The sequence below is a fragment of the Saccopteryx leptura genome, chromosome 1, assembly GCF_036850995.1.
Source record: "Saccopteryx leptura isolate mSacLep1 chromosome 1, mSacLep1_pri_phased_curated, whole genome shotgun sequence".
Classification (NCBI taxonomy): domain Eukaryota; kingdom Metazoa; phylum Chordata; class Mammalia; order Chiroptera; family Emballonuridae; genus Saccopteryx; species Saccopteryx leptura.
This window is the reverse complement of record NC_089503.1, coordinates 293,282,240-293,301,746: the sequence shown is the minus strand read 5'-3', so window position 1 is coordinate 293,301,746 and position 19,507 is coordinate 293,282,240. Positions and strand designations below refer to the sequence as shown.

General features: G+C 43.7%; 1 protein-coding gene across 1 annotated transcript; it reads left to right on the top strand.

The window, feature by feature from the left end:
* The first annotated feature begins 9,547 nt into the window (after nt 1–9,547).
* On the top strand, nt 9,548–19,305 carry NOPCHAP1 (NOP protein chaperone 1). Its single transcript, XM_066356151.1, has 4 exons — nt 9,548–9,686; nt 12,290–12,376; nt 13,677–13,813; nt 15,773–19,305. The coding sequence occupies exons 1-4, from the start codon at nt 9,572–9,574 to the stop codon at nt 15,992–15,994; spliced, it is 561 nt and encodes a 186-aa protein (XP_066212248.1). The 5' UTR covers nt 9,548–9,571; the 3' UTR covers nt 15,995–19,305.
* The last annotated feature ends 202 nt before the right edge of the window (nt 19,306–19,507 follow it).

The window sequence follows — 19,507 nt, the reverse complement described above, 5'->3', positions numbered from 1 at the left end:
TTGTCTGTGCCTTGATCCCCTGATGGAGAATAGAACCTGAAATCTTGGAGTATGGGACGATGCTCTAACCAACTAAGCAACCCAGGCAGCACGGTGGAGTCCTTATGAAAGGATTAGTGCCCTTATAAGAAGAGACAAAAAAGAGTTTGCTTCTTTTTTGCTCTCCATCATATGAGAATATAACCAGAAGATGACTGTCTATAAACCAGAAAGAGGATTTTCACCGGCCCTGGCCGGTTGGCTCAGTGGTAGAGCGTCGGCCTGGCATGCAGGAGTCCCGGGTTCGATTCCCGGCCAAGGTACACAGGAGAAGCGCCCATTTGCTTCTCCACCCCTCCCTCTTTCCTTCCTCTCTGTCTCTCTCTTCCCCTCCTGCAGCCAGGGCTCCATTGGAGTAGGGATGGCCCGGGCGCTGGGGATGACTCCATGGCCTCTGCCTCAGGTGCTAGAATGGCTCTGGTTGCAACACAGCAACGCCCCAGATGAGCAGAGCATCACCCCCTGGTGGGCATGCTGGGTAGATCCCGGTCGGGCGCATGCAGAAGTCTGTCTGACTGCCTCCCCATTTCCAACTTCAGAAAAATACAAAAAAAGAAAAAAAAAAAAGAAAGAGGATTTTCACCAAGAACCTGACTGTGGTGGCACCCTGATATTGAACTTCTGGTCTCCAGAATATGAGAAACAAATGTTTGTTGTTTAACTCAAAAGAAAAGAAATAACTCTTCCTCTTTCTTTCTTTCTTTCTTTCTTTCTTTCTTTCTTTCTTTCTTTCTTTCTTTCTTTCTTTCTTTCTTTCTTTCTTTTTCTTTCTTTCTTTCTTTCTTCCTTTCTTTCTTTCTCTGTTTCTCAATTTTTGAACGGTTTTATTTTATTTTATTTTTTTACAGGGACAGACAGAGAGTCTGAGAGAGAGATAGATAGGGACAGACAGACAGGAACGGAGAGAGATGAGAAGCATCAATCATCAGTTTTTTGTTGCGACACCTTAGTTGTTCATTGATTGCTTTCTCATATGTGCCTTGACCGTGGGCCTTCACCGAGTAACCCCTTGCTTGAGCCAGCGACCTTGGGCTCAAGCTGGTGAGCTTTTTGCTCAAGCCAGATGAGCCTGCGTTCAAGCTGGCGACCTCGGGGTCTTGAACCTAGGTCTTCCACATCCCAGTTCGACGCTCTATCCACTGCGCCACCGCCTGGTCAGGCTGAATGGTTTTATTTTTAATAGTTGGCTCTCTAATACATTTGGAATTTATCATATTTCTTTTGTTCCATTTAAAAATTCATCTTTTCCGTCTTGGTTTGAGATGTTACCTTTATCAACATTAAATTTCCAAATGCTCTGGGATATATTTCTAAATTTTCTTTTTTGCTCATTGTTTCATTTGTGCACCAATACTGTTTTTAATTATCATGTAGACTTTAAATGTTTTATTTTATTTTTGTTTGTTTGTTTTATTTTTTTACAGAGACAGAGAGTGAGTCAGTGAGAGGGATAGAGAGGGACAGACAGACAGGAATGGAGAGAGATGAGAAGCATCAATCATCAGTTTTTCGTTGCACATTGCGACACCTTAGTTGTTCATTGATTGCCCTCCCACACGTGCCGTGACTGCGGGCCTTCAGCAGACTGAGTAACCCCTTGCTGGATGGAGCCAGCGACCTTGGATTCAAGCTGGTGGGCTTCCCACTCTAACCAGATGAGCCCGCACTCAAGCTGGCGACCTCGGGGTCTTGAACCTGGGTCCTCTGCATCCCAGTCTGACGCTCCATCCACTGCACCACCGTCTGGTCAGGCTAGACTTTAAATGTTTTAATGTCCACCAGGAAGTGTTCCCCTTTCCCCACTATTGCTCCTTTTTTATTTTTTCAGAGCACCCCTTATGAGCACTTGTAAACTTTAATTTCATAATTTGTGGCCCAGTATTTGGATTTTTGCAGCTTGAGTTCTGAAGCTGCTTGCAGAACATAACTTTACTCTTCTGAGCTCCAGAACTGCCCACACAGCCAGCAGCCCTTTCCCTCCCCCGTACTAATTGTACTGTCAGATAAACTGTACTCCTTGCATCATTATTAAATAATACCCCCTGCACTATGACTGTGTGGTCAAAGACAGCCCTTTGGTTGTGCAAGCCTGGGCTGAAGCTAAGACTCGATAAATGCTTAATCATATATTATCCATTGTTCTCTCCTTGCAACTCTATTAGCTTGATCACTGAGTCAGCCAACCATTGAAAGTCCAGTTGCCTTCACCCATTAGAAAATAAATGATATATGTTCCTCTGGTCTTATTTCTCTATCCACCAATCGCTTTGATCCTCAGCTCCTTGCAACTTTTGTCTTTATAAACCCTGCCCAACCCCCCTTCATTTTGGAACATATTCTCAGTTCATACCAAAGACTGTATTTCCCAGTTTGCAAATTGTTACCTGAATAAACTCTCTATATTTTTAAAAAAGTTTTCTTCAGAATTTTATTTATAATTACTACTGTTGTTTGTCTTTTGATATAAACTTTATACTCAATTGTCCCTCAAATGGAAGAAATGCCTGACGGTATTTTTAAATAGAATTGCAAAACTTTCGTAGAGTATTTTAGAAGATTGACATTTTTTTCTTTATTTTTTTTAGTGAGAGAGACAGACAGACAGACAGACAGAAAGGGAGAAAGATGAGAAGCCTCAACTCACAGTTGCAGTACCTTAGTTGTTCATTGATTGTTTCCTCATACGTGTCTTGACAGGGGGACTCCAGCAGACCCAGTGACCTCTTGTTCAAACCAGCGACCTTTTGGCTCAAGCTAGTGACCATGGGGTCATGTTTACGATCCGATGCTCAAGTCGGCAACCCTACACTCAAGCTGGTGAGCCCATGTTCAAGCCGGTGACTTTAGGGTTTCAAACCTGGGTCCTCAGAGTCCCAGACCTACACTCTATCCACTGTGCCACCTCCTGGTCAGGCAAGGTATCATTTTTTTTTTTTTTCATTTTTCTGAAGCTGGAAACAGGGAGAGACAGTCAGACAGACTCCCGCATGCGCCCGACCGGGATCCACCCGGCACGCCCACCCGGGGCGACGCTCTGCCCACCAGGGGGCGGTGCTCTGCCCATCCTGGGCGTCGCCATATTGCGACCAGAGCCACTCCAGCGCCTGGGGCAGAGGCCACAGAGCCATCCCCAGCGCCCGGGCCATCCTTGCTCCAATGGAGCCTCGGCTGCGGGAGGGGAAGAGAGAGACAGAGAGGAAAGCGCGGCGGAGGGGTGGAGAAGCAAATGGGCGCTTCTCCTGTGTGCCCTGGCCGGGAATCGAACCCGGGTCCTCCGCACGCTAGGCCGACGCTCTACCGCTGAGCCAACCGGCCAGGGCCAAGGTATCATTTTTTATCTTGTTGAATATTGACTATCTTTGTGATATCTATGGGGATGATTGTATGATTTTTCTTTTTAACTGTTAGATTGATGAATTATATTTATGACTATATTAATATATTAGTGAATATACTAAAATCCACTCTTGCACTCCTGGAATAAGTACCACAGTGGGGCTTGTTTTATTCAGTCTAACAATCTTTGCCTTTTAAATCTTACACCAATTGACATCTAATCTAATTAGTGATGTGAGTACTGCTTAAGTCTACCATTGTGCTATTTGTTTTCTAATTTTTCCCTGATCTTTGTTCCTCTTTACCTTTTATCCTGTTTTCCTTTACATTAATTGAATATATTTTATGGCTCCATTTTATCTCCACTATTGGCTGAGTAGTTATTTATCTTTTTTCTATTTTTTAGGAGTTGATCTAGTATTTACAATATAAATCTTTAAATGACTACCCTGTACTTTCAAACCCTATTAAAACACTTCATGTGAAATATAAGACCCTTACGACAGGTATTTCCATTTACTGACTCCGTCTTCTGCGCTGTTCCTGTCATGCGTTTCACTTGTACATTTGTTATAAACCCCATTATACAACGTAAACATTCAATTATCTTTTAAAGGTGTTAAGAGTGAGAAAAGCTATATTTTACATATAGCTTCATATTTCATGAAGCTGCTTTTCTGGTTAACAACATCATTTGCTAGGAGGGAAACTAAATTCTGCCTGTGTAATCTATGTTGGTCAGATAAATATCTTAGTTTCCAAGTTATTATAAACCAGAAGAGCTCCATTAATTTTGTACAGTTTGTACTTGTGGGATGCTTCTGATCTCAGTCAATAATTCACACACACATACAAAACTTGAGGACATGTCTAGGTGCTAGAATTCAGGTTTACTGATGTAATCAATTGGTTATTGAAACTATTAACACATCCATTTGCTCAACTTCTCTCTGTTCATTCATTACTTATAGAGAATTAATCATTATGTGCCCAAATCCAAGTGAGGTACTGGCAATATGAAGAAGAAAGATGCAGCCGTTCCCTGGAGGCTCTCCAGACATGGTAGGTTTTAAGTAGAAAGAGTAAATGTAGCTTTTAAAACACATTAATCAGTGTTTTCCTCTTCAGCACCCATGGTCATTTCTCCCATAATTCTCCCTAAGTTTTCATAATAATATGGTATAATGTTAAAATTATTATGATCACAATAATGCAGTTACCAGTTTCCTTATATACATGTTGGGCAGACAAAATATAATATATTATGCTCACTTTGTTAAAGATGGTGCTGCCCACATGGAAGCCTGTCGTCCAGGTGATGGTATTGGTTGCCCTTATTGCTTGGGATGGGCATGATTATATTAATGTGTGTTGGGGACGGGTTGTGGGCAGGCAGGATCCTTGTAGCCTGGGGTTTGGTTTTGGGACTAAGCCTTTCCCACCCTATTTGATGTACGGTGGTGCACTCTTATGAGGAATCCCATTATGCCTCAGGTAAGTGACTTTGTATCAGAGACTTCCTTGTTTTGTATATTGGATTAAAAGTTTTGATTTCTACACTATAAAGTGGGGCAGACCAGGAGCTTGCTCTCTCTTGGTTCCTGAGATTAGCATCAGAGAGGAGAGCAGAGAAAGGCCACGTGGAGGAGGCCAGGAGAAGCAGCCAAGATGGTGGAGAGTTGAAGGAGAAGCCAGTTTGTGCAGAGATGGGAAACAGAGGTGAATAAGGCTGGTGAGGTAGAAACCTTTGATTCTAGGAAACTCGGATAAGTCAGTGGTTTTGGGAGCCCTGAATGGAAAGGGAATTGTTTTCCCACTGTGTGTATTTCTTGCCCGCCAGGTGCAAGCTAGGATTAAAGCTGATGGCCCACCAGTTTCTGGCTCCATTGTTTCATTACCGTCTGTCCGAATCTAATGCAAACCTGTACGGACCAGGTGGCTGTGATGGTGGCCTTGGCTACCATATTTTGTTTATTGACTTTAGAGAGAGGAGAGAGAGAGAGAAATGGGGAGAGGAGTGGGAAATGTCAACTCATAGTAGTCACTTCTTGTATGTGCCTTGACTAGGTCAATACTTTATCCACTGTACTACCACAGGTCAGGCTCCTAATATTCATTTTAATCATCTTCTCAGAACAGCCTTTTTATGCTCAGTATAACTGTGTAAAGTATGATTATTCTGATTTTACAAAGCAGAAAGATGAGGCTCAGAGAGTGATTTGCCCAGTCACAGGTATAAGTGAGTGATCTGAGACTGGATTTAATCCAGGTCTGGCTGACTTTGGACCAACTATTCTGTCAGAAACAAGCAGAAAACTGTTGGACCAAGATTTATGTTTCTGACCTGACCTGTGCTTGCGCAGTGGATAAAGCATCAACCTGGGCTGCTGAGGTTGCCAGTTTGAAACCCTGGGCTTGCCCAGTCAAGTCATATCTCTGCTTCTACCCCAACACCTTTCTCTTTCTCTCTCCCTCCTCTCGCTAAAATCAATAAATAAGATATAAAAAGAAAATCATGATAGTTAAAAAAAAAAGATTATTGCTTCTGGTTTGAATCCTGCACCAGAGAGGTCTGAGGATTCTGTGAGTGAAAAGGATGGGAAACAATCAACAGTAAAAGGGCAACCTATGGAATGGGAAAAAATGTCTGCTAATCATATATATATATCTGTTTATATATACAGAATATATAAATTTAACATACAGAATATATAAATTTACTAACTCCTACAATCCAACACCAAGAAAACAACTTGATAAAAAAAATGAGTAATGAATTTGAATACACATTTCTCCAAAGTAGATATACAAATGACCAATAAACATGAAAAGATGCTCACCATCATTAACCATTAGAAAATGCAAATCAAAACCATGAGATGTCACTTTACATCCACTAGGATGAGCACTATGAAAAACAAACAAAACCCCCAGAAAATAGCAAGTGTTAGTGAGAGTGTGGAGAAATTAAAACACTTATGTATAGCTGGTACGAATGTAAGATATAGTACAGACACAATGGAAACCAGTATGGTGGTTCTTAAATAATTAAAAATAGAATTATTATATATTCAGTAATCACACTATGGGAATATATCCAAAAGAACTCAGAGCAGAACCTCCAAGATATATTTGCACACCCATGTTATTGCAGCATTATTTACAAAGCCCTGCTACCCCCTACTGTCTGTAGGAAGAGGTGTTGCAGAATCTCATTCTTTTCTTGTTATCACTGCCCCCTTGTGTAAGGGAAGAAATTAATAGTTGCACTTTTGGAAACTGCTCTCCTCAGATTGTTCTTGATTGAGTGCTTATGGAGATTTATTAATCACCCATCTATTCTCTTCAGAGTTGCAAGGTTTTAAACTTACTGTTAATTAGTCTCTGAATTTAATGTCTATTTTTCATTGTATGTAATTTTATTCAGTAATTCAATTTCTAAAGATATTTTCCATCAAGGAATGGATAGAGAAAATGTGGGATGTGCATAGAATGGAATATTATTCAGCCTTAAGAAGAAGGGACTACTGTCACATGCTACAACATGGAAAGATTTTGAGGACATTATACTAAGTGAAATACATCAGCCATGAAAAGAGAATTACTGTATGATTCTACTTATATGAAGTATCTGAAGTAGTTAAACTGAGAGAAATAGATATTTATTAATTTTCTTATTTTATCTATTCATTTTTTATTTTTTAGAGATAGAGGAGAGACAGAAAGAGAAAGAAGGGGAGAGGAGCAGGAAGCATTAACTCTCATATGTACCTTGACCAGGCAAACCTAGGGTTTCAAACTGGGGACTTCAGCGTTCCAGGTCAAAGCTTTATCCACTCACAGCACTACTACCACAGGTCTGGCAGAAACAGATATTTAACAGTGGCTGCCAGGGGCGGAATGCAGGTGACAATGAGGACTGTTCAATAGATAGTTTCAGTCTGTGTTCATTGCAGCATTATTTACCCAAGTATTCATCAGTAGGTGAGTGGATAAAAAGGCTGTGGTACATGTACAGAATGAAATACTACTTGGCTGTAAAAAAAAACAAAAAACCCAAAACGAAAAATTTTTTTTTAAATATTTTATTTATTTATTTAGTTAGTTATTTTTACAGAGAGAGGGATAGATAAGGACAGACAGGATCGGAGAGAGATGAGAAGCATCAATCATCAGTTTTTCGTTGGGACTCCTTAGTTGTTCATTGATTGCTTTCTCATATGTGCCTTGACTTGTGGGCCTTCAGCAGACTGAGTAACCCCTTGCTCGAGCCAGCGACCTTGGGTCCAAGCTGGTGAGCTTTTTTTTTTTTTTTTTTCTCAAGCTGGTGACCTCGGGGTCTCGAACCTGGGTCCTTCTGCATCCCAGTCCGTAGCTCTATCCACTGCGTCACCAATTGGTCAGGCCAAAACAGAAATCTTAGCTTTTGTTACAGCATTCACTTAGCTTATTATGCTAAGTGAAATAAGCCAGTCAGAGAAATACAGAGACCATATGATCTCACTTAAATGTGAAATCTGATGAACAAAATAAACTGATGAACAAAGTAGAAATAGAGGCATGGCTACATGGAACAGACTGTCAGCTGTTGGGGTGGGGGCTAGGAGGCTGAATGAAAGAAGGTGAAGGGATTAAGCATATAAACATATAAAACACACAGACAAGACAACAACGTGGTGATAGCAAAGGGGGGAAATGGGGACAGAAATTCTGGACTTTTTTTGGAGCAATGGAAGCAGATGCATTGTGTAGATGTTTTGTTGAATGGTACACTTGACACCATATGATTTTGTAAATCAATGTCACTCCAATGAATTCAATCAAAAAAGTCCTAGAGATCTCTTACATAGCACTGGGAATATAGCTAACACTCTGAACTGCACACTTAAAAACGATTAAGATGTGGCCCTGGCCGGTTGGCTCAGTGGTAGAGCGTCAGCCTGGCATGCAGGAGTCCTGGGTTCGATTCCCGGCCAGGGCACACAGGAGAAGCGCCCATCTGCTTCTCCACCCCTCCCCCTCTCCTTCCTCCCTGTCTCTCTTCCCCTCCTGCAGCCAAGGCTCCACTAGAGCAAAGTTGGCCTGGGCCCTGAGGATGGCCATGTGGTTCTCAACCTTTCTAATGCCTAGACCCCTCAATACAGTTCCTCATGTTGTGGTGACCCCAAACCAAAAAATAAAAATAAAAAAAATATATATATATTTTATTATTTTTTTAACAAAGACTAATAGAGAGTCAGAGGGATAGACAGGGACAGACAGACAGGAATAGAAACAGATGAGAAGCATCAATCATTAGTTTTTCGTTGCGCATTGCGACTTCTTAGTTGTTCATTGATTGCTTTATCATATGTGCCTTGACTGCGGGCCTTCAGCAGACTGAGTAACCCCTTGCTGGAGCCAGCAACCCTGGGTCCAAGCTGGTGAGCTTTTTGCTCAAGCCAGATGAGCCCGCGCTCAAGCCGGCGACCTTGGGGTCTTGAACCTGGGTCCTTCCACATCCCAGTCCAACACTCTATCCACTGCGCCACTGCCTGGTCAGGCATCAAAAAATAATTTTGGTGGCTACTTCATAACTGTAATTTTGCTACAGTTATGATTCGGAATGTAAATACCTGATATGCATTATGTATTTTCCGATGGCTTTAGGCGACCCCTCCGGTCGCAACCCACAGGTTGAGAACCGATGGCCGCCTCAGGCGCTAGAATGGCTCTGGTTGCAACAGAGCGACGCCCCCTGGTGGGCGTGCCGGGTGGATCCCTATCGGGCGCACGCGGGAGTTTGTCTGACTGCCTCCCGGTTTCCAACTTCAGAAAAATACAAAAAAAAAAAAAAAACCACAAACCCCAAAACCGATCAAGATGTTACAATTTACGGGTTGTTTTTAACCAAAAATTTTAAAATCATTTTAAGAAAGAGAGGACAGCCCCGAATTTGTATAGCTTAAAAAAAAAAAAAAAAAGTTAAAGAGCCTGGCCATCAGTTATCCAACCATAGGGCCTCAAGAGTTGCAACCTCCCTTTTCCCACACTAGGAAAGGCCTCTAGCTTCAGCCAGGTGTCGCTCTCACCGCTGGACCCTCGCTCCGCCCCTCTCCCAGCCCCCCTCCTAGATTTCTCCAATCGCGGCCCTGGCTCCGCCTCTGCCGAACCTCTTTCCTGCATCCGGGCCTGGGCCGGCTGGTTTTGAAGCAGCATGGAGGTCCCCAGCGAACCCTGGTGCCGCCGGATCTCTTCCTCGTCCCCCAAGGATAGCTCCGGGGTCTCGGTGTCCAAGGAGCTGCTGACCGCAGGGAGCGGCAGCCACGGAGGTGACGGGCGGGTGGCAGCGACGTGGGGCGCGCACGTGCGGCGTGGGGCTTGCTTCCGGAGCGGCCGGAGCAGCCGGGGAGGAAGGAGCCGGCACCCTAGCCAGGCCTGGAATCCCACAGGGGAGCCCCCCGGGGTGACCTGCGTGCCTGCCGCCGCGGGGACAGTGGGTGGAGGGCGTGCGTCGGTAGCAAGCGCCCATCTGCCGAGCGCCACAGCAAGGCTCCTTGAAGGTCGGACCTTAGGGTTGGCTGGCTGCGTCCTAGCGATTGGCTGGTCCTGGGAGCCGATAACTGATAAGGATCGTTCCTCCACTCCTCCATCCTCAAAGAACCAACACTTTGTGACGTCCTCTTGAGAGGGAGACATAGGTCCATGGAATCCACACAGGGTTTCAGACACCGTAATAGAGAAGCATAGGTTCGAGTCCCAGCTCCACGAGTAATTAGCTGTGGGCCTTTCTAGGAGAGTTGTTTGCATTCTCAGCGCCCGTTTTCACATTTGAAATATGGAGGTAGTAGTACTTACAGAATTTTTGTGAAAGGAGAATGTGCATATATTCTCAGTAAATATTAACTTTACGAAATAGTTTTGTGAGAACCCAGAGTGTCAGGAGTTATAACAGCCAAAGCTTTGTAATAATTATATAATAAGGAATAATAATAATAATAAATAACAACAAAAGTTTATGTAGTGTTTACTGTGTCCCAGGGATTAACTAGATTAATGCTCACAACCCTGTGCAGAAGGTTCTGTTCTCTCCATTTTATAATATAAAGGAGGAAACAGTCATGGTGTATCATAGCAGGTAAGTAACTTGCCAGAGATAGTGTGGATGGAAATGAACAAAACTAGGATTTGAATCCAATCAGTTTGCCTGCAGAGTCCAAGCGCTTTTTTTTTTTTTTTGAGACAGAGAGAGGGATAGACAGGGACAGACAGACAGGAACGGAGAGAGATGAGAAGCATCAATCATCAGTTTTTCGTTGCGAGACTTTAGGTGTTCTTTGATTGCTTTCTCATATGTGCCTTGACCGTGGGCTTTCAGCACCGAGTAACCCCTTGTTCGAGCCAGCAACCTTGGGTCCAAGCTGGTGAGCTTTATGCTCAAACTAGATGAGCCCGCGCTCAAGTTAGCGACCTCGGGGTCTTGAACCTGGGTCCTCTGCATCCCAGTCCAACGCTCTATCCACTGCGCCACCCCCTGGTCAGGCCAAGCTCTTTGTACTAATCCAATCGCTAGGCCTAAATTAGTAAGCAGCCAATGTTTGTGGAGCTCTGTTTTGTGAGCAAACAGGAGATTTTGTGGGTATTGGAAACTGGGTGCAAAGCCCTGAGTTTTTTTGAAAGATAAGTCCTGTTCTCTGAGCTCGGATGGGTGGAAACGTTGGGTTGATTCAAGGAGTAGTGAATGATGGGACTAAATATATAGCATGGAGGGACAAAATTTTTCCAAAGGGCTGTTTTCACTAGGTTGGGAATAGTTTTTTGGCTTTTTTTGCTTGTTTGTTTTTTGTGATAGAGGCAGAGAGAGGGACAGATAGGAAGGGAGAGAGATGAGAAACGTCAATTCTTCCTTGCGGCACCTAAGTTGTTCATTGATTGCTTTCTCATATGTTCCTTGACTGGGGGCTACAGCAGGGTGAGTGAACTCTTGCTCAAGCCATCAACCATGGGTGGTCATGTATATGATCCCACACTCAAGCTAGTGACCCCGAGCTCAAGCTAGTGAGCCCACGCTCAAGCCAGCGACCTTGGGGTTTCCAACCTGGGTCCTCTGCGTCCTAGTCCAATGCTGTATCCACTGCACCACAGCCTGGTCAGGCTAGGTTGGGCGTTGTTAATGAAGGGGAGCTAACCACACAGGCATGTTCTACAAATGAAACGAATGCTCAAAGAGGTTAGGTAATTTGCCCAATATAACACAGCTAGTAACCATGTCTGGCTTCACTTAACCACTGTTTACTCTGTACAACTTCCTCCATTCTGTCAGTGCAGACCCACTTTTGTCATAGATGGATTTCTGATCCAGAAAGGTGCCGTTTAGTGTGACACAGAGATGTATGAGACAGGCTTAAGAAAGGGGAGGTACATAAAAACTAAAATGTTGTAATGGAACTTGGGGTGCTTCTCTTTTTGTTATTTTATTTATTTATTTATTTATTTTACAGAGACAGAGAGTTAGATAGAGGGATAGATAGGGAGAGACAGGAATGGAGAGAGATGAGAAGCATCAATCATCAGCTTTTCATTGCGACACCTTAGTTGTTCATTGATTGCTTTCTCATATGTGCCTTGACCGTGGGCCTTCAGCAGACCGAGAAACCTTTTGCTCAAGTCAGCGACCTTGGGTCCAAGCTGGTGAGTTTTTGCTCAAACCAGATGAGCCTGCGCTCAAGCTGGCGACCTCGGGGTCTCCAACCTGGGTCCTCCACATCCCAGTTCGATGTTCTATCCACTGTGTCACCACCTGGTCAGGCGGGGGTGCTTCTCTTTTTAAAAGCGTCTTGGGAAATGTGTAATGATCAAGACTTAAGAGTGGTCACAGAAGGTTTGCTGATGGCCCCTATTTCTTTAAGCTATAGTAAATTGTGTGTGTTTTCAGGTATATGGGACAGATTGCTCATCAACTCCAAGCTTAATTCCAGAAAGAATTCCACTCTTCAAACAGTTCGGGTAGAGAGGAGTCCTTGTAAGTACCCTTCCCTCGCTCTCTTCGTCTCTCTCAAGAACCCTCTTGGATGTTAACTTCTGCCTGATTAAGTAGTTATTTGATGGGATCGCCTCTGCCTTCATGGTCAAATATTAAAACACCATTACCACCATTTTCTTTTCTTTCCTACTCTGAACATTTTAGCCACCTGTTGTGGAGCTCTGTCAGTGACTTCATGTTCTGAGAGCTAGTTATGTGCTAGGTCTCCTTCGAAAGAAAAAGGAATTAGTATCCCTTATTTGTTGACTCCCCTTGCAATTATCCCCCCTATTTTATAGATGAGTAAACTGAGATTTCGAGTGGTTAAATTAAATATACTAGTTTGGACTCCTGTGGTTGTAAATGACAAAAACCCAATTCAGATTGCTTTAAGAACAAAAAAAAAAAAAAAAAAAAAGGAGGGGGGAAGGAAGGAAAGAAAGAAAAGAAATTACGTTGGCTCATTTTATTGGGGAAAAACCCCAGTGACTTCAGATACATCTGCCTCCAAGCTCTGGGTCCTCAGGGCTCTGCGTCTCTTAGCTCTCCCCTCCCAGGTGTGGGATTATTCTAGAGCAGGGCCTTCCCCCACCTCTGGCAAGTTGGCCAACTTATCAGCAGCTCCAGGCTTAGATTCAGCAGCACACTCAGTCTGTCACTCAGAAAGATGGCCTTTCTCTACAGTTCAAACCATGTCTCAGGGAGACCTCGTATTGGTCTGGTTAGATCACGGTGTCACTTTGTATGCCATGCTTCAACTCATCCAGCCAAGGTTGTGGAGCATGTAGTCACACCTGGGATGAGGGACAGTGACTATGAGTGACAGAGCTTGAAAGGAAAGTCAGGGTATGTTATTAGAAGAAAGGGGACTAGATGTTAGACAGGTAAAAACAATCACTATTTAATTAACATGCCCAGTGTAATTCATACCGTCAGAGGTAGAACTGGGATTCTGGTAATAACTGTCAGTCTGTCTCCACAGCCTGGTGCACTTAACTGTTAAGTCATTCGGCCTCCTTTTTCAGTTACTGTTGGTTGAATGTCAGACATCTAGGAGGTCACAGGGCTGGGGATTTATGAAAAACATAACATGTTGAGAAATAATTGCTGGTGTGGTCCTACTGCTTTTAGAATTCAGAAGATGAAGATTTTTAAAATGAAAGGAATTTGAAAATTTTTAAATTACAATTTATTATTATTATTAAATTCAGAAGTGTTTTATGGGAAATTATGGATTTTAAAATTTGAACTTTGGACAAATACTAACATAAGTATTGGTAAACTATATTACCTCTCCTAGTGTTGGACCAAGTGCAGACCTTTCTGCCACAGATGGCTCAGGCAAATGAAAAGCTAAGCAAAGAAATGGAAGCTGCACCACCTGGTCGTTTCAATATTGAAAATATTGATGAGACTCTTGGAAAAGTTATACAGATGGTAACTATGCTTTGTTTTCATTTCATACAGTAAAATTACCAGTATGCCTTATCACCGAAAGAGACAGAGAGAAATGAGAAGTGTTAACTCATACTTGTGCCACTTTAGTTGTTCATTTATTTATTTATTATTATTTTTTTTTCTGAAGCTAGAAACAGGGAGAGACAGTCAGATAGACTCCCACATGCGCCTGACGGGGATCCACCCAGCATGCCCACCAGGGGGCGATGCTCCGCCCCTCCGGGGCGTCGCTTTGCCGCGACCAGAGCCACTCTAGCGCCTGGGGCAGAGGCCAAGGAGCCATCCCCAGCACCCGGGCATCTTTGCTCCAATGGAGCCTCAGCTGTGGGAGGGGAAGAGAGAGACAGAGAGGAAGGAGAGGGGGAAGGGTGGAGAAGCAAATGGGCGCTTCTCCTGTGTGCCCTGGCCGGGAATCGAACCCGGGACTTCTACACGCCAGGCCGACGCTCTACCACTGAGCCAACCGGCCAGGGCCTAATTTTTATTTTTGTATTTTTCTGAAGTAAGAAGTGGTGAGGTAGAGAGACAGACTCCTGCATACACCCGAAAGGGATCCATCTGGAAAGCCCACCAGGGGGCGATGCTCTGCCCATCTGAGGTGTTGTTCTGTTGCAATTGGAGCCATTCTAGTGCCTGAGGCAGAGGCCATGGAGCCATCCTCAATGCCTGGGCCAACTTTGCTCCAGGGGAGCCTTGGCTACAGGAGGGGAAGAGAGAGATAGAGAGGAAGGAGAGGGGGAAGGGTGGAGAAGGAGATGGGCGCTTTTCCTGTGGGCCGTGGCCAGGAATTGAACCCAGGACTTCCACACACCAGGCTGATGCTTTACCACTGAGCCAGCTGGCCAGGGCCACTTTAGTTGTTTATTGATTGCTTCTTATTTGTGCCTTGATGAAGGGGCTCCAGCTGAGTCAGTGACCCCTTGCACCTTTGGGCTTGAACCAGAGACCATGGGGTCATGCTGCTCTCAAGCTGGTGAGCCTGTACTCAAGCCAGATGAGCCTGCGCTCAAGCCAACAACCTCGGGTTTCGAACCTGGGTCTTCAGCAACCTAGGTTGATGCTCTAGCCCCTGCACCACTACCGGTCAGGCTAGGCTCATGTCTTATTTCTATTCTGGAATTCTCTCTTTTGTTTATTGATTTTAGAGAGAAAGGAAGGGAGAGAGAGACAGAAACATCTATCTGTTCCTGTATGTGCTCTGACCAGGGATCAAACCAACAACCTCTGGGCTTTGGGATGATGCTCTAACCAACTGAGCTCTTCAGCCAGGGCTGGAATTCTCTTTATAACAATTGTGTCTGGGCAGAGCTGACACCATTGTTAATAATAATATCTAATTCATCAGCAAATCTGGTCAGCTCTACCTCCAGAATATTCCCCAAATCCAACCACTTTACATGAGCTCCCCTTCTGCCACCCCTGCTCCTAATAATTAAGGTCTCTCCCCTTTGGACTATTGCAGCAATTTCCTAACAGGTCTCCTGTGTTCACTCTTTTTTTCCTAGAGTCTCTTCTTCACACTGTGTGTGGCCCACAGTTTGGGAGCCAGCAGACTTCCCATCCCATTTCTTTTTTTCTTTTTTCTTTTTTTTTTAAACAGAGACAGTCAGAGAGAGGGATAGACAGGGACAGACAGACAAGAACGAAGAGAGATGAGAAGCATCAATCATTAGTTTTTCATTGCGCGTTGCAACACCTTAGTTGTTCATTGATTGTATTCATGACATTATCAAATTGGGTTATGGGGGCCTTTTAGACTTTCGGTAACTGTAAATCATTATGGTGGATTCTGGCAACTAAAAGGATAAAAGTGTCATGTATTGAAAACATGTCCTCTGAGCTTCAATATTGTGCTAAACGTTGCTTGTTCCCAATGTGTTATGGCAACTCTTTAGGGAACTGCCCTGAACTAAATTTCCCATGTGGTGTTTTTTGCAGGATGTGGTGTTGTTTGAGATGAATCGGTCTGATTCAAAAGAAGAGGACAGTTCAGAAGAGAATTCACAGCATAGTTCAGAGGATGACAGTTCCGAATCCGAGGATGAAGATGAGAGCACCTCTTCTGAAGTCACCATAGACAACATTAAGCTTCCTCATTCAGAAGATGGAAAAGGAAAGATAGAAGTGTTGGACAGTCCAGCGAGGAAAAAAAAGAAATAGTGAAAAAAGTGATCTAAGAAACAGGTGATCTATGCCTGCTAATTCTATGAAAAAGAATGTGGCTCGCTGGTTATTTTGCATTTCAGGTGTATGGGGCTTTGATGTCATATTGGATATGTTTTGTTTCCTGGAGAAACAGAAGCTTGACTTTTACAGAGTTGGAGTGGATAGCATTTGGGGATCTTCTAAGAGCAGACTGTCTTTGATCTCACGCTAGAAAGATTTAGTTTAGAAAGTTTAACTTTATTTTTGGTGATGATTGAATTTGTTGGCATTTTTGTTCTTCAGCATAGAGTTCAGACATATCAAACTTATTTTAAAGTAAAAATAAAAATCACCTGTTAATTTTTGTTTTAAATTATCATCTCAGATTTTAAAAAAGACGAGGTGGGATTTTTTTGTTATTATAACATCGAATTTATTTGTTAACATCAAAGAGATTTTAGAGGGAGTAATTTTTTTATTTTTTATTTATTTATTTTGGGGGGGGGTATTTTTCTGAAGCTGGAAACGGGGAGGCAGTCAGACAGACTCCCGCATGCGCTCGACTGGGATCCACCCGGCACGCCCACCAGGGGGCGACGCTCTGCTCATCCGGGGCGTTGCTCTGTTGCACCCAGAGCCACTCTAGTGCCCAGGGCAGAGGCCAAGGAGCCATCCCCAGCGCCCAGGCCATCCTTTGCTCCAGTGGAGCCTCGGCTGCAGGAGGGGAAGAGAGAGACAGAGAGGAAGGAGAGAGGGAGGGGTAGAGAAGCAGACGAGCACCTCTCCTGTGTGCCCTGGCTGGGAATTGAACCCAGGACTTCCGCACGCCAGGCCGACGCTCCACCACTGAGCCAACCGGCCAGGGGAGAAATTTTTAAGAGAAATCTTTTTTTTTATTTTTTTACAGAGACAGAGAGTGAGTCAGAGAGAGGGATAGACAGGGACAGACAGACAGGAGTGGAGAGAGATGAGAAGCATCAATCATCAGATTTTCATTGCAACACCTTAGTTGCTCATTGATTGCTCTCTCATATGTACCTTGACCGTGGGGCTACAGTAGACTGAGTAACCCCTTGCTCAAGCCAGCGACCTTGGTTCCAAGCTGCTGAGCTTTTTGCTCAAGATGAGCCCACGCTCAAGCTGGCCACCTCAGGGTCTTGAACCTGAGGCTTCTACATCCCAGTCTGATGCTCTATCCACTACTGCACCACTGCCTGGTCATGCGAGAAATCTTTTATAATAAAGAGAATTATTTAGATTTACCTGCCCTCACGCATATCTCCTTCAATTTAAAAGGAGATATTCCTTGCCAGTTTGAGCTGGAAAACTGATTCTCCGTGGGTTTAATCACTGTTGGTAACTCTGCAGCCATTCAATGGGTACAGAATTTACTAGTTGGAAAAATTCATTTTCTTTTTTATAAAGCAATTTGTTTTTCTTATTCTACTGGAACTATTCTAACAGTTGCCCACAGTTTGAAATCTATCACGTGTAGACAATGGGGAAACCACAGAAAAAATAAGGCACAGAACAAAAAAGGTAACAGTGGTTTTCCCATTCAAAGGCAAAAGCAGTCCTCACTGGAGTCAACCTTCAGCCTCATTCTTGGCCTCATTAAATTGTTCCAGATCTCATCCACTCTGGAGCTGGCGTTGCTCAGGATGTAGACCTGAGATTTTAAAGGACTATCTCCAAGTAGGTTGCTGATACAATTTTGCCCCCTAATGTTCTAGGGTTCTCTTTTAACTGTTTTCCTATTCCTCACATTAGCCTTGTAAATACTCTAAAGATAATTGTCACAGTTCTTTCTGGTATTTCCAATTGGAAATTGGAACCAGATCTTCCAAGCTATAACTGACTAGATGTAGGAAGAAATGAACAGATCTGGAAACAAGACTTGTGAGCTGGAAAGGGTACTGTGCTGTACTTTGTAGCACCAAACACAAGTGTGATGAATTACTGGTGTAAATATTTAAAGGTTGTCTTCTACCAGCTAATTTATTGGGTTGGGGAATAAGTTCGTAGTGTTTTTACCGAAGACTTATTTAAACAAAAGACAATAATTATGTCAATAAGTTAATCAATTATATATTCGCCGTTGCTGTTTACAACCTCTTCCCACCTCTCGACCAATTTGTTGATGCCGTTCCGCCAAAAATCGCCTGGTCTGGTGTCAAAGAAGTTGTTGAGCCAGTTTTTAAGGACCTCTTTGTTATCGAAGGTAACGCCCTTCATATGGTTTGACAAGGAGCAGAAAAGATGGTAATCGGTCGGTCGGTGCAAGGTCCGGAGAATACGGCGGATGCTGAAGGCCCTCCCATTTGAGCTCTTGGAGTGCGGCTTTGACGACTTGTGCAACATGGGGCCTGGCGTTGTCATGAAGGAGTATGGTTTGACCATGTCGATCAGGTCTTTTCAGTTGAATAGCCTCATTCACGCGGTGTAGCTGGGCAATGTAGAGCTCCTTGTTGACCGTGGTCTTCTTTTCGAGCATTTCCCAGTGCACCATGCCCTCCCAGTCCCACCAAACACATATCATGATCTTTGGATGAAGGTCTGGTTTGACTCTCGGCTTTGGCGTATCTCCTGGAGCCACCCACTCCTTTCTTTGCTTCATATTGATGTATAGGCACCATTTCTCATCTCCCATGACCATTCGGTTCAAAAAGCGCTGTTTATGACCACGTGTTGCTCGATGGCGGGCGAGATGCTGAGAAGCAATTTGAAGGCGACTTTCTTTGTTTTTTTCGTTGAGCTCGGAGGCACCCAGGCTCCCAATTTTTCGGTAAATCCCATTGAATGAAGGTGATTGAGAATCGTTTTATGATCGCAGTTCATTTTTTCCGCCAATTCACGACTGGTTTGGCGACTGTTCTCCTTCAAAAGTGATTTGAGACATTCTTCAGCGAATTCAGAAGGCCTTCTGCTGCGGGACGTGTCATCGACGTCAAAGTCGCCATTTTTGAACTTTGCAAACCATTTCCGTGCTGTAGACTCGCCTATGACACCTTCTCCATACACATCGCAAATGTCCCGGGCTGCTTCGGCAGCTTTTTGACCTCGATGAAAAGCAAAGAAGAGCAGGTGTCGAAAATGTTGATTTTTGCCTCCTGGGTATTCCATTTCTAAGCCTCAAAACTAATAAAAAATTAAATAACTCAAAAATACAATTAACATAGTTTTGTAGAGCAGAAAGAGTTTTATCGAATGAATACTTGCCCTTTGCCAAACAGCAAACAAATCGTTGTAAAATAAAATATAAAAATGCTACGAACTTATTCCCCAACCCAATATTATGTTACATGTGGGAAGAGTTGCATTTGTCTGGTTCAAATGCAACTGGTTGCATTGTCTGGTTCACTACTTAGCATAGGCACAGTAGGCACTGAATACGTAGATTAACAGGTGTATGAGGATGTTGTAAGCCATGTAGCCTGTTACAGGCAAGGGGATATCAAGGTTTAACTTTACAGGAACTACATAGCCAAGTAGAAAGAGACTGAATGATCAGTGAAAGAGACTAGTCGC

Coding starts and splice junctions, on each gene's coding strand:
- NOPCHAP1 (XM_066356151.1), top strand. CDS start 9,572: ATGGAGGTCCCCAGCGAACCCTGGTGCCGCCGGATCTCTTCCTCGTCC. Junction 12,377..13,676: donor TCGGGTAGAGAGGAGTCCTT/GTAAGTACCCTT, acceptor TACCTCTCCTAG/TGTTGGACCAAGTGCAGACC. Junction 13,814..15,772: donor TTGGAAAAGTTATACAGATG/GTAACTATGCTT, acceptor TGTTTTTTGCAG/GATGTGGTGTTGTTTGAGAT.